The sequence below is a fragment of the Nerophis lumbriciformis genome, linkage group LG29, assembly GCF_033978685.3.
Source record: "Nerophis lumbriciformis linkage group LG29, RoL_Nlum_v2.1, whole genome shotgun sequence".
Taxonomy (NCBI): domain Eukaryota; kingdom Metazoa; phylum Chordata; class Actinopteri; order Syngnathiformes; family Syngnathidae; genus Nerophis; species Nerophis lumbriciformis.
The window spans coordinates 34,721,892-34,735,814 of NC_084576.2; the positions used below are offsets into that span (position 1 = coordinate 34,721,892).

The 13,923-nt window shown below is 40.4% G+C and overlaps 1 protein-coding gene across 2 annotated transcripts in view; it reads left to right on the plus strand.

The window, feature by feature from the left end:
* The window catches only part of cdk19 (cyclin dependent kinase 19), a 140,222-nt gene that overhangs the window by 84,155 nt on the left and 42,144 nt on the right, over positions 1-13,923 (plus strand). For both annotated transcript variants that reach the window (XM_061924430.2, XM_061924429.2), the window contains 4 exons: positions 367-498; positions 9,168-9,311; positions 12,133-12,202; positions 12,265-12,337. In XM_061924430.2, coding sequence (XP_061780414.1) covers positions 367-498; positions 9,168-9,311; positions 12,133-12,202; positions 12,265-12,337 — 419 coding nt within the window. The remainder of the gene's footprint in view (positions 1-366; positions 499-9,167; positions 9,312-12,132; positions 12,203-12,264; positions 12,338-13,923) is intronic.

Here is a 13,923-nt window from a genome sequence, read left to right on the forward strand (position 1 = left end):
AACTCGTTCGGTACACCTTCGCACCCAACTGACACCCCCGTACCAAAACGGTTCGATACAAATACACGTACCGTTACACCCCTATGACTAAGATAGATACAGTGGGCGAGGTTAGTTAGTTGAGTAAAATCACAAAGTATGAACCTGTTTTATGTTTACTGTTGAAAGGTGTTCCCTCTGATGTTGCAATCTATACACAATGGGTAAACACTGCTTACCTTCAACACACAACACTTGTAATGTATGTCTGTAAGGACATGAGGAAGCTGAGGCCCTGACATGAAGCAGGGGCCACCCATGATCAGTGCCACATGAATAGAACTCCCTGATTCCATGTCTTGCTAATGTTTATCTCTTCTCATGTAGCTGACATGGGCTTCGCAAGACTCTTCAACTCTCCCCTCAAGCCACTGGCGGATCTGGATCCTGTGGTGGTCACCTTCTGGTACAGGGCCCCCGAGCTACTGCTGGGGGCCCGGCATTACACCAAAGCTATTGGTGAGTTGGGTACTGGGACTGTAAGAGTGACGTCTCTGCATTGACAATGTGTGTTTTACTGGGACTGTAAGAGTGACGTCTCTACATTGACAATGTGTGTTTTACTGGGACTGTAAGAGTGACGTCTCCACATTGACAATGTGTGTTTTACTGGGACTGTAAGAGTGACGTCTCTACATTGACAATGTGTGTTTTACTGGGACTGTAAGAGTGACGTCTCTACATTGACAATGTGTGTTTTACTGGGACTGTAAGAGTGACGTCTCTACATTGACAATGTGTGTTTTACTGGGACTGTAAGAGTGACGTCTCTACATTGACAATGTGTGTTTTACTGGGACTGTAAGAGTGACGTCTCTACATTGACAATGTGTGTTTTACTGGGACTGTAAGAGTGACGTCTCTACATAGACAATGTGTGTTTTACTGGGACTGTAAGAGTGACGTCTCTACATAGACAATGTGTGTTTTACTGGGACTGTAAGAGTGACGTCTCTACATTGACGGCAGGTTGAAAATGTGCTGCTGATCAAAGAAAACAGAAGTCACTCCACTTATAAAACTCAACGCTGACTTGTTGGTGGATTTACAAAACTGAAACAATACCAAAAGAATGCATTTGTAAGTTAATAATACTAACAGACTCCTGTTAGCATATTAGCTAATGCCAACGACGCTAGCTTGATTTACCATGAATTGATTTACTTGGACTTAAACAAGTGTAAAAACTTATTGGGGTGTTACCATTTAGTGGTCAATTGTATGGAATGTGTACTTCACTGTGCAATCTACTAATAAAAGTTTCAATCAATCAAAAAAAATGTTACGATAGCAAATCCAAAAATGCATGAAAACACTCTCACAGACATCACAACTGGGACGGTGTATTATGTATAAGTAGTTTTAGTTATATTGTAAAACTTTCAAACCTTGCTTTCGAGGTATAATTGCAGAATCCTATGGACGGTTATACTTCCGGTTCAAGGAACAAAACAGGAAGTACATTTTTCAACCCGCAGCACCTGCAGTGAGCGAACTTGTCCAAAAAAAATGGCACCATTGCACAAACAATAACACACCTTTTCAGTGTCTCTGTCGGTGTAAAATGAAAACTGTTTGTTGAATACGAAACATTGTGGCCGTTACCGAAGAACGATCCATAAATTAAAGCTGCAAGCAGCGTTAGTCGGGCCCGCATATTTGGCAGGTGCTAGTCCTAAGTGTCCCAATACTTTTGTCAAGTTTTAGTCCCAAGTGGCCCAATACTTTTGTCAAGTTGTAGTCCTAAGTGTCCCAATACTTTTGTCCAGTGTAGGTGTCCCAATACTTTTGTCCAGTGGTATTCCTAAGTGTCCCAATACATTTGTCCAGTTTTCATCCTAAGTGTCCCAATACTTTTGTCAAGTGTTAGTCCCAAGTGTCCCAATACTTTTGTCCAATTTACGTCCCAAGTGTCCCAATACTTTTGTCCAGTGGTATTCCTAAGTGTCCCAATACATTTGTCCAGTTTTCATCCTAAGTGTCCCAATACTTTTGTCAAGTGTTAGTCCCAAGTGTCCCAATACTTTTGTCCAATTTACGTCCCAAGTGTCCCAATACCTTTGTCCAGTTTTAGTCCTAAGTGTCCCAATACTTTTGTCCCGTGGTAGTCCGAAGTTTCCCAATACTTATGTCAAGTTTTAGTCATAAGTATCCCAATACTTTTGTCAAGTTTTAATGTGAAGTGTCCCAATACTTTTGTCCAGTTTTAGTCCTAAGTGTCCTAAAACTTTTGTCCAGTTTTAGTCCTAAGTGTCCCAATACTTTGGTCCAGTTGTAGTCCTAAGAGTCCCAATAGTTTTGTCCAGTGTAGGTGTCCCAATACTTTTTTCCAGTGGTTGTCCTAAGTGTCCTAATACTTTTGTCAAGTTTTAGCCACAAGTGTCCCAATACTTTTGTCCAGTGTAAGTGTCCCAATACTTTTGTCCAGTTGTAGTCCGAAGTGTCCCAATACTTTTGTCCAGTTGTAGTCCTAAGTGTCCCAATACTTTTGTCCAGTGTAAGTGTCCTAATACTTTTGTCCAGTTGTAGTCCGAAGTGTCCCAATACTTTTGTGCAGTGTAAGTGTCCCAATACTTTTGTCAAGTTGTAGTCCTAAGTGTCCCAATACTTTTGTCCAATTTACGTCCCAAGTGTCCCAATACCTTTGTCCAGTTTTAGTCCTAAGTGTCCCAATACTTTTGTCCCGTGGTAGTCCGAAGTTTCCCAATACTTATGTCAAGTTTTAGTCATAAGTATCCCAATACTTTTGTCAAGTTTTAATGTGAAGTGTCCCAATACTTTTGTCCAGTTTTAGTCCTAAGTGTCCTAAAACTTTTGTCCAGTTTTAGTCCTAAGTGTCCCAATACTTTGGTCCAGTTGTAGTCCTAAGAGTCCCAATAGTTTTGTCCAGTGTAGGTGTCCCAATACTTTTTTCCAGTGGTTGTCCTAAGTGTCCTAATACTTTTGTCAAGTTTTAGCCACAAGTGTCCCAATACTTTTGTCCAGTGTAAGTGTCCCAATACTTTTGTCCAGTTGTAGTCCGAAGTGTCCCAATACTTTTGTCCAGTTGTAGTCCTAAGTGTCCCAATACTTTTGTCCAGTGTAAGTGTCCTAATACTTTTGTCCAGTTGTAGTCCGAAGTGTCCCAATACTTTTGTGCAGTGTAAGAGTCCCAATACTTTTGTCAAGTTGTAGTCCTAAGTGTCCCAATACTTTTGTCCTGTGTAGGTGTCCCAATACTTTTGTCCAGGTTTAGTCCTAAGTGTCCCAATACATTTGTCCAGTTTTCATTCTAAGTGTCCCAATACTTTTGTCAAGTGTTAGTCCCAAGTGTCCCAATACTTTTGTCCAATTTACGTCCCAAGTGTCCCAATACTTTTGTCCAGTTTTAGTCCTAAGTGTCCCAATACTTTTGTCCAGTTTTAGTCCTAAGTGTCCCAATACTTTTGTCCCGTGGTAGTCCGAAGTTTCCCAATACTTATGTCAAGTTTTAGTTATAAGTATCCCAATACTTTTGTCAAGTTTTAATGTGAAGTGTCCCAATACTTTTGTCCAGTTTTAGTCCTAAGTGTCCTAAAACTTTTGTCCAGTTTTAGTCCTAAGTGTCCCAATACTTTGGTCCAGTTGTAGTCCTAAGAGTCCCAATAGTTTTGTCCAGTGTAGGTGTCCCAATACTTTTTTCCAGTGGTTGTCCTAAGTGTCCTAATACTTTTGTCAAGTTTTAGCCACAAGTGTCCCAATACTTTTGTCCAGTGTAAGTGTCCCAATACTTTTGTCCAGTTGTAGTCCGAAGTGTCCCAATACTTTTGTGCAGTGTAAGTGTCCCAATACTTTTGTCAAGTTGTAGTCCTAAGTGTCCCAATACTTTTGTCCAGTGTAGGTGTCCCAATACTTTTGTCCAGGTTTAGTCCTAAGTGTCCCAATACATTTGTCCAGTTTTCATCCTAAGTGTCCCAATACTTTTGTCAAGTGTTAGTCCCAAGTGTCCCAATACTTTTGTCCAATTTACGTCCCAAGTGTCCCAATACTTTTGTCCAGTTTTAGTCCTAAGTGTCCCAATACTTTTGTCCCGTGGTAGTCCGAAGTTTCCCAATACTTATGTCAAGTTTTAGTCATAAGTATCCCAATACTTTTGTCAAGTTTTAATGTGAAGTGTCCCAATACTTTTGTCCAGTTTTAGTCCTAAGTGTCCTAAAACTTTTGTCCAGTTTTAGTCCTAAATGTCCCAATACTTTGGTCCAGTTGTAGTCCTAAGAGTCCCAATAGTTTTGTCCAGTGTAGGTGTCCCAATACTTTTTTCCAGTGGTTGTCCTAAGTGTCCTAATACTTTTGTCAAGTTTTAGCCACAAGTGTCCCAATACTTTTGTCCAGTGTAAGTGTCCCAATACTTTTGTCCAGTTGTAGTCCGAAGTGTCCCAATACTTTTGTGCAGTGTAAGTGTCCCAATACTTTTGTCAAGTTGTAGTCCTAAGTGTCCCAATACTTTTGTCCAGTGTAGGTGTCCCAATACTTTTGTCCAGGTTTAGTCCTAAGTGTCCCAATACATTTGTCCAGTTTTCATCCTAAGTGTCCCAATACTTTTGTCAAGTGTTAGTCCCAAGTGTCCCAATACTTTTGTCCAATTTACGTCCCAAGTGTCCCAATACCTTTGTCCAGTTTTAGTCCTAAGTGTCCCAATACTTTTGTCCCGTGGTAGTCCGAAGTTTCCCAATACTTATGTCAAGTTTTAGTCATAAGTATCCCAATACTTTTGTCAAGTTTTAATGTGAAGTGTCCCAATACTTTTGTCCAGTTTTAGTCCTAAGTGTCCTAAAACTTTTGTCCAGTTTTAGTCCTAAGTGTCCCAATACTTTGGTCCAGTTGTAGTCCTAAGAGTCCCAATAGTTTTGTCCAGTGTAGGTGTCCCAATACTTTTTTCCAGTGGTTGTCCTAAGTGTCCTAATACTTTTGTCAAGTTTTAGCCACAAGTGTCCCAATACTTTTGTCCAGTGTAAGTGTCCCAATACTTTTGTCCAGTTGTAGTCCGAAGTGTCCCAATACTTTTGTGCAGTGTAAGTGTCCCAATACTTTTGTCAAGTTGTAGTCCTAAGTGTCCCAATACTTTTGTCCAGTTGTAGTCCGAAGTGTCCCAATACTTTTGTGCAGTGTAAGTGTCCCAATACTTTTGTCAAGTTGTAGTCCTAAGTGTCCCAATACTTTTGTCCAGTGTAGGTGTCCCAATACTTTTGTCCAGGTTTAGTCCTAAGTGTCCCAATACATTTGTTCAGTTTTCATCCCAAGTGTCCCAATACTTTTGTCCAATTTACGTCCCAAGTGTCCCAATACTTTTGTCCAGTTTTAGTCCTAAGTGTCCCAATACTTTTGTCCCGTGGTAGTCCGAAGTTTCCCAATACTTATGTCAAGTTTTAGTCATAAGTATCCCAATACTTTTGTCAAGTTTTAATGTGAAGTGTCCCAATACTTTTGTCCAGTTTTAGTCCTAAGTGTCCTAAAACCTTTGTCCAGTTTTAGTCCTAGGTGTCCCAATACTTTGGTCCAGTTGTAGTCCTAAGAGTCCCAATAGTTTTGTCCAGTGTAGGTGTCCCAATACTTTTTTCCAGTGGTTGTCCTAAGTGTCCTAATACTTTTGTCAAGTTTTAGCCACAAGTGTCCCAATACTTTTGTCCAGTGTAAGTGTCCCAATACTTTTGTCCAGTTGTAGTCCGAAGTGTCCCAATACTTTTGTGCAGTGTAAGTGTCCCAATACTTTTGTCAAGTTGTAGTCCTAAGTGTCCCAATACTTTTGTCCAGTGTAGGTGTCCCAATACTTTTGTCCAGGTTTAGTCCTAAGTGTCCCAATACATTTGTCCAGTTTTCATCCTAAGTGTCCCAATACTTTTGTCAAGTGTTAGTCCCAAGTGTCCCAATACTTTTGTCCAATTTACGTCCCAAGTGTCCCAATACTTTTGTCCAGTTTTAGTCCTAAGTGTCCCAATACTTTTGTCAAGTGTTAATCCCAAGTGTCCCAATACTTTTGTCCAATTTACGTCCCAAGTGTCCCAATACTTTTGTCCAGTTTTAGTCCTAAGTGTCCCAATACTTTTGTCCCGTGGTAGTCCGAAGTTTCCCAATACTTATGTCAAGTTTTAGTCATAAGTATCCCAATACTTTTGTCAAGTTTTAATGTGAAGTGTCCCAATACTTTTGTCCAGTTTTAGTCCTAAGTGTCCTAAAACTTTTGTCCAGTTTTAGTCCTAAGTGTCCCAATACTTTGGTCCAGTTGTAGTCCTAAGAGTCCCAATAGTTTTGTCCAGTGTAGGTGTCCCAATACTTTTTTTCCAGTGGTTGTCCTAAGTGTCCTAATACTTTTGTCAAGTTTTAGCCACAAGTGTCCCAATACTTTTGTCCAGTGTAAGTGTCCCAATACTTTTGTCCAGTTGTAGTCCGAAGTGTCCCAATACTTTTGTGCAGTGTAAGTGTCCCAATACTTTTGTCAAGTTGTAGTCCTAAGTGTCCCAATACTTTTGTCCAGTGTAGGTGTCCCAATACTTTTGTCCAGGTTTAGTCCTTAGTGTCCCAATACATTTGTCCAGTTTTCATCCTAAGTGTCCCAATACTTTTGTCAAGTGTTAGTCCCAAGTGTCCCAATACTTTTGTCCAATTTACGTCCCAAGTGTCCCAATACTTTTGTCCAGTTTTAGTCCTAAGTGTCCCAATACTTTTGTCCCGTGGTAGTCCGAAGTTTCCCAATACTTATGTCAAGTTTTAGTCATAAGTATCCCAATACTTTTGTCAAGTTTTAATGTGAAGTGTCCCAATACTTTTGTCCAGTTTTAGTCCTAAGTGTCCTAAAACTTTTGTCCAGTTTTAGTCCTAAGTGTCCCAATACTTTGGTCCAGTTGTAGTCCTAAGAGTCCCAATAGTTTTGTCCAGTGTAAGTGTCCCAATACTTTTTTCCAGTGGTTGTCCTAAGTGTCCTAATACCTTTGTCAAGTTTTAGCCACAAGTGTCCCAATACTTTTGTCCAGTGTAAGTGTCCCAATACTTTTGTCCAGTTGTAGTCCGAAGTGTCCCAATACTTTTGTGCAGTGTAAGTGTCCCAATACTTTTGTCAAGTTGTAGTCCTAAGTGTCCCAATACTTTTGTCCAGTGTAGGTGTCCCAATACTTTTGTCCAGGTTTAGTCCTAAGTGTCCCAATACATTTGTCCAGTTTTCATCCTAAGTGTCCCAATACTTTTGTCAAGTGTTAGTCCCAAGTGTCCCAATACTTTTGTCCAATTTACGTCCCAAGTGTCCCAATACCTTTGTCCAGTTTTAGTCCTAAGTGTCCCAATACTTTTGTCCCGTGGTAGTCCGAAGTTTCCCAATACTTATGTCAAGTTTTAGTCATAAGTATCCCAATACTTTTGTCAAGTTTTAATGTGAAGTGTCCCAATACTTTTGTCCAGTTTTAGTCCTAAGTGTCCTAAAACGTTTGTCCAGTTTTAGTCCTAAGTGTCCCAATACTTTGGTCCAGTTGTAGTCCTAAGTGTCCCAATAGTTTTGTCCAGTGTAAGTGTCCCAATACTTTTTTCCAGTGGTTGTCCTAAGTGTCCTAATACTTTTGTCAAGTTTTAGCCACAAGTGTCCCAATACTTTTGTCCAGTGGTAGTCCTAAGTTTCCCAATACTGTTGTCTACCAAACAACAAACGTGCTCAGAGGAGATAATGTTTAAAGAGAGGTGACCGGTTTTTACAAAAATGTTGTTTTGAAGGGGGAATAGCAAACTTCCTGTTGATTTTTGCCCGAGGATGTACAATTATGAAATCTAGGTCTAAGTCAGACCTACATAGAAGTTTTTGTTTCATGTCTCTCCGACCTTCCTCGTGGGAGTTGCAGGCAGTCTAGTTTTTTTTTTTCCCTAGGGGGCGCTAGAGCGCAATTTTGATTTTTAGGGTTCGGTTTTTTGATTTCACAGGTCCTGATGTGTGGGTCAAATATGGTGAGTTTTGAAGCATGTTAAGTGGGTCAAATTACAGCTCAAAGAGGCGGTCGGTATAATAATAATAATGAATAATAAAACCTTACAAATTCAATAGGTCCTTATGGCCCATTGCATAAGGACTCCTTTTGGGAGTCCTTATGCAATGGGCCATGCGGGCCCTAATTAACTTCACCGTCTTTGGTGCGTGGGGGATAAAGTAGCAGCTTTTAGTCTGGACAATACGGTAATATAAATACAAACTACAAAAGCAGTGAAGTTGTGTAAATGGTAAATAAAGAGAATACAACAAATCCTTTTCAACTTATATTCAATTGAATAGACTGCAAAGACAAGATATTTCATGTTGGAACTGGTACATTTTGTTATTTTTTGCAAATATTAGCTCATTTGGAATTTGATGCCTGCAACATGTTTCAAAAAAAGCTGGCACAAGTGGCAAAAAAGAGTGAGAAAGTTGAGGAATGCTCGTCAAAGACTTATTTGGAACATCCCACAGGTGAACAGGCTAATAGGGAACAGGTGGGTGCCATGATTGGCTATAAAAGCAGCTTCCATGAAATGCTCAGTCATTCACAAACAAGGACGGGGCGAGGGTCACCACTTTGTCAACAAATGCCTGAGCAAACTGTGTAAGAACATTTCTCAACAAGGAATTTAGGGATTTCACCATCTACGCTCCGTAATATCATCAAAAGGGTTCAGAGAATGTGGAGAAATCACTGCATGTAAGTCATGATATTACACACCTTGGATCCCTCAGGCGCTACTGCATCAAAAAGCCACGTCAGTGTGTAAAGGATATCACCACATGGGCTCAGGAACACTTCAGAAAACCACTGTCACTAAATACAGTTGGTCGCTACATCTGTAAGTGCAAGTTAAAACTCTACTATGCAAAGCCAAAGCCATTTATCAACAACACCCAGAAAGGCTTGGCTGGGCCCGAGCTCATCTAAGATGGACTGATGCAAAGTGGAAAAAACTTTTGGCTTTTGTATAACAATATGAACAAAGTAATGATATAAAAACACAAGATTGTTGTACAAACAAACAGAAAATAAGTGAAAAATAATGATCTAATGCTAGAAGTGATACCACTCCTGGCATCAAAATCAATCAATGTTTAGATCGATCCACAACCAAATCCTGTTTTGCTACGTTTGACCAGCTGGTGTTTCCACCAGATATCTGGGCCATCGGCTGCATCTTCGCTGAGCTGCTGACGTCAGAGCCAATCTTCCACTGTCGCCAGGAAGACATCAAGACCAGCAACCCCTTCCATCACGACCAGCTGGACAGGATCTTCAGCGTCATGGGCTTCCCTGCAGGTCGCCACAAAACACACTCCTCCCTTCTTTAAATTGGTTCCATACATATATATATATATATATATATATATATATATATATATATATATATATATATATATATATATATATATATATATATATATATATATATGCAATGCAACATTTGACGTCACTATGGGAAGTTTTGACGGAGCAGAAACGTGTGAACTCGTTGGGAGTTTCCTCCTCTCCCAGCTCGCTAGCCTCAATCTGAACCTTGGTATTTACCGTGATGACGGACTGGCAGTGTGTCGCGCCTCGCCAAGGAGCAGCGAGAATACCAAGAAGCGCATATGCCAAATTTTCAAAGAGAACGGCCTACGGATCACGATTGAAGCCAACAAGCAAACCGTCAACTTCCTTGACGTCACTTTCAACCTGAGAAATAACAGCTACCAACCATTCACGAAACCCAACACAACACTCCAATACGTGCACCATGACAGCAACCACCCACCCACCACCACGAAAAGAATACCTACCGGAATCAATAAAAGGCTATCGATGCTGTCATCTAGCAAAGCTGAATTTGACCAAGCAACCCCCCCGTACCAAAAAGCCCTTGATGAAAGCGGATACAATTTCACCCTCACCTATGAACCCACGCCAGGAAACCAGCCAAAAAAGGACAGAAAACTAAACGACATCATCTGGTACAACCCTCCATACAGCAAAAACGTCTCAACTAACATTGGACACAAATTCCTCAATCTGATTGACAAACACTTTCCCAAAGACAACACCCTAAGAAAAGTATTCAACAAGAACAACATTAAATTGAGCTACAGCTGTATGAACAATATACGACAAATCATCTCAAACCACAACAAAACAATTGCAAATGAGCCGTCGGCCCCCGGACAGAGCGACTCCAAAACCAACAAAGGCTGTAACTGTCGAAAGAAACCTGATTGCCCTCTCAACGGGGGGTGCTTACAAACATCAGTTGTCTACCAATCTAAGGTAACACGCAAGGACATTAACACATCCGACACATATGTAGGATTAACCGAGGGAGAATTCAAAACCGGATGGAACAATCACAAGGCTTCTTTGAGGAACCAAAACCTGCGGAATACCACAGAACTCAGCAAACACATTTGGGACCTCAAAGACAATAATGTTGAATATTCAATAACATGGCAAATTCTTGCATCCAGCACACCTTACAATAGTGGTAATAAAAGATGCAACCTATGCTTGAAAGAGAAACTGTTTATTATTTACCGTCCAGACCTGTCATCCCTCAACAAGCGCAGCGAAATTGTAACAGCATGCCGCCACAGACGGAAACACCTCCTAGGTAACACATGAGCCAATCACCACGCCCCTACGCCAGCCTGTACCCACCCACTCTGTGCCCTATATAAACCATGGTATGTGAATGCTCCCATTAAAATCTCCTGATGATTGAGGGAACCCCCCCTCATGAAACAGGCTTGTAGAGATGAAATAGTCTTGTGATTTTTTTCCCACACATACATATATATATATATATATATATATATATATATATATATATATATATATATATATATATATATATATATGTCTTAATAAGGTTATCCAAAAAATAGTGCTTGATACCGTAGTAGAGCGCAATATATGTATGTGTGGGAAAAAAAATCACAAGACTACTTCATCTGTACAGGCCTGTTTCATGAGGGGTTCCCTCAATCATCAGGAGATTTTAATGGAAGCATTCACATACCATGGTTTATATAGGGCACAGAGTGGGTGGGTACAGGCTGGCGTAGGGGCGTGGTGATTGGCTCATGTGTTACCTAGGAGGTGTTTCGGTTTGTGGCGGCATGCTGATACAATTTCGCTGCGCTTGTTGAGGGATGACAGGTCTGGACGGTAAATAATAAACAGTTTCTCTTTCAAGCATAGGTTGCATCTTTTATTACCACTATTGTAAGGTGTGCTGGATGCAAGAATTTGCCATGTTATTGAATATTCAACATTATTGTCTTTGAGGTCCCAAATGTGTTTGCTGAGTTCTGTGGTATTTCGCAGGTTTTGGTTCCTGAAAGAAGCCTTGTGATTGTTCCATCTGGTTTTAAACTCTCCCTCGGTTAATCCTACATATGTGTCGGATGTGTTTAATGTCCTTGCGTGTTACCTTAGATTGGTAAACAACTGATGTTTGTAAGCACCCCCCCGTTGAGAGGGCAATCTGGTTTCTTGCGGCAGTTGCAGCCTTTGTTGGTTTTGGAGTCGCTCTGTCCGGGGGCCGACGGCTCATTTGCAATTGTTTTGTTGTGGTTTGAGATAATTTGTCGTATATTGTTCATACAGCTGTAGCTCAATTTAATGTTGTTCTTGTTGAATACTTTTCTTAGGGTGTTGCCTTTGGGGAAGTGTTTGTCAATCAGAGTGAGGAATTTGTATATATATATATTAATCTACCTCTGATTTTTTTTAATCGATTCAGAATCGTTACAAATAAGAACCATGATTCATTCAAAAATGTAATTAGTAGTCATTGTACAGTTTAAAAAAAACATAAGGACATTATCTTCCTGTGAGAATGAGTCAACACACAGAAGTTAGTGTGTAAACAGCAGGCCACACAGGTACGTACACCTGTGCACCTTTTTGTCCCAACATGTGCTCACATGTTCATGCTTCACCAACTGCACAAATAGGTGTGTCATAGGTTAATTACATTATGTCACAGTTGAACAAAGAACATATAAGGTGAAGTTTGACTCTTCTAATGAGGCATTTGAGTCTCTGCATGTTTCACATTCATCATACACATCAATGAACATCATTTGTGTTTGTACGAGCACAGATAAAGACTGGGAAGACATCCGGAAGATGCCAGAATATCCAACTCTGCAGAAAGACTTCAGGAGAACAACGTGAGTGCAAGCTGAACAACAATAGTTCAAACAATCATCAGACTTTCCTTCTTTGTTTCCAGCTATGCAAACAGCAGCTTGATCAAATACATGGACAAACATAAAGTCAAAGCAGACAGCAAAGTCTTTATGTTGGTGAGTAAACATCAGTGGAAAGGCACGTTCATGACAGAGTGAAGGAGAATGAAGGATTTTTCAACACTCAGCGGTTTTTATTTTTAGTGCATTTATTCTATGAGATTTTAGAGCTCTCCTGCTGTCATTTTCTGCTATGTTTTGACTATGTTGCCAACTACAAAAGCACTCGGAGACCTCCGCTAGGCCCTATCTCCCAACAGAAATAATAAATATTGAATCCAGACAGTCATCCGCATCATCCCCAAAATATAATCAGTTGGTCCTTATCAGACATTTGTTATGAAGTAAGTGAAATAACTTTTTCATCTATCTGTGGTGGAATGAAAGAAACAGAGTGAATTAAAGCTGCAAGCAGCATTGGTCGGGCCCGCGTATTTGGCAGGTGCTAGTCCTAAGTGTCCCAATACTTTTGTCTACTTTTAGTCTGAAGTGTCCCAAGACTTTTGTCTAGTGTACCTACCTTGTCTGCATTGTGTGGGCACGTTGGTGCTTCCTGCTTTTAAGCAGCCATCTTAAAAAAACAGCAGCGCGGCGGGTCTTTGAAGGGTCATAAAATCAAAACCGGAGCAGGTATTAAAAAGCTGTTCTATACTTTTATACACAAGGGTTCAATCTCTCTCCTGTGTTAGTTTGAAGCCTAAACGACAAACGCGCTCAGAGGAGATAGATTTTGAAGGAAGGTGACCGGTTTTAACAAAAATGTTGTTTTGAAGGGGGAATAGAAAACTTCCTGTTGATTTTTGCTGGGGGTTGTCAATTTATGAAATGTAGGTCTAAGTGAGACCTACATAGAGGCTTTTGTTTCATGTCTCTCCGACCTTCCCAGTGGGAGTTACAGGCAGTTTTGTAATTTTTTTCATCCGAGGAGCAGTTTTTTGTGCGTTTTATTAAAAAATTGCTCTAGAGCACAATTTTTAGATTTGGGGTTAGGTTTTTTCATTAGATCAAAGTTTTAGCCAGTCCTGATGTGTGTGTTAAGTTCGGTGAGTTTTGAAGCATGTTAAGGGGGTCAAATTACAGCTCAAAGAGGCAAAAGTGACTGTTTTTAGTACTTTTTTGTCTTGAAGGGGGAATTGCCAACTTCCTGTTGATTTTAGCCCGAGAATGTACCATTATGAAAGTTAGGTCTGAGTCAGACCTACATAGAGGATTTTGTTTCATGTCTTTCCGACCTTCCTAGTGGGAGTTACAGGCAGTCTAGTTTTTTTTTCCCTAGGGGGCGCTAGAGCGCAATTTTGATTTTTGCAGTTTTTTTTTTTTATTAAAAGACAATTTTTGCAGGTCCTGATGTGTGGGTCAAATATGGTGAGTTTTGAAGCATGTTAAGTGGGTCAAATTAGTGCTCGAAGAGGCGGCGGAAGAATAATAAAGAATAAAACAAACGAATAACAATAGGTCCTTATGTCCCATTGCATAAGGACTCCCTTCGGGAGTCCTTTTGCAATGGGCCATTGCGGGCCCTAATTAAAGCTGCAAGCAGCATTGGTCGGGCCCGCGTATTTGGCAGGTGCTAGTCCTAAGTGTCCCAATACTTTTGTCTACTTTTAGTCTGAAGTGTCCCAAGACTTTTGTCTAGTGTACCT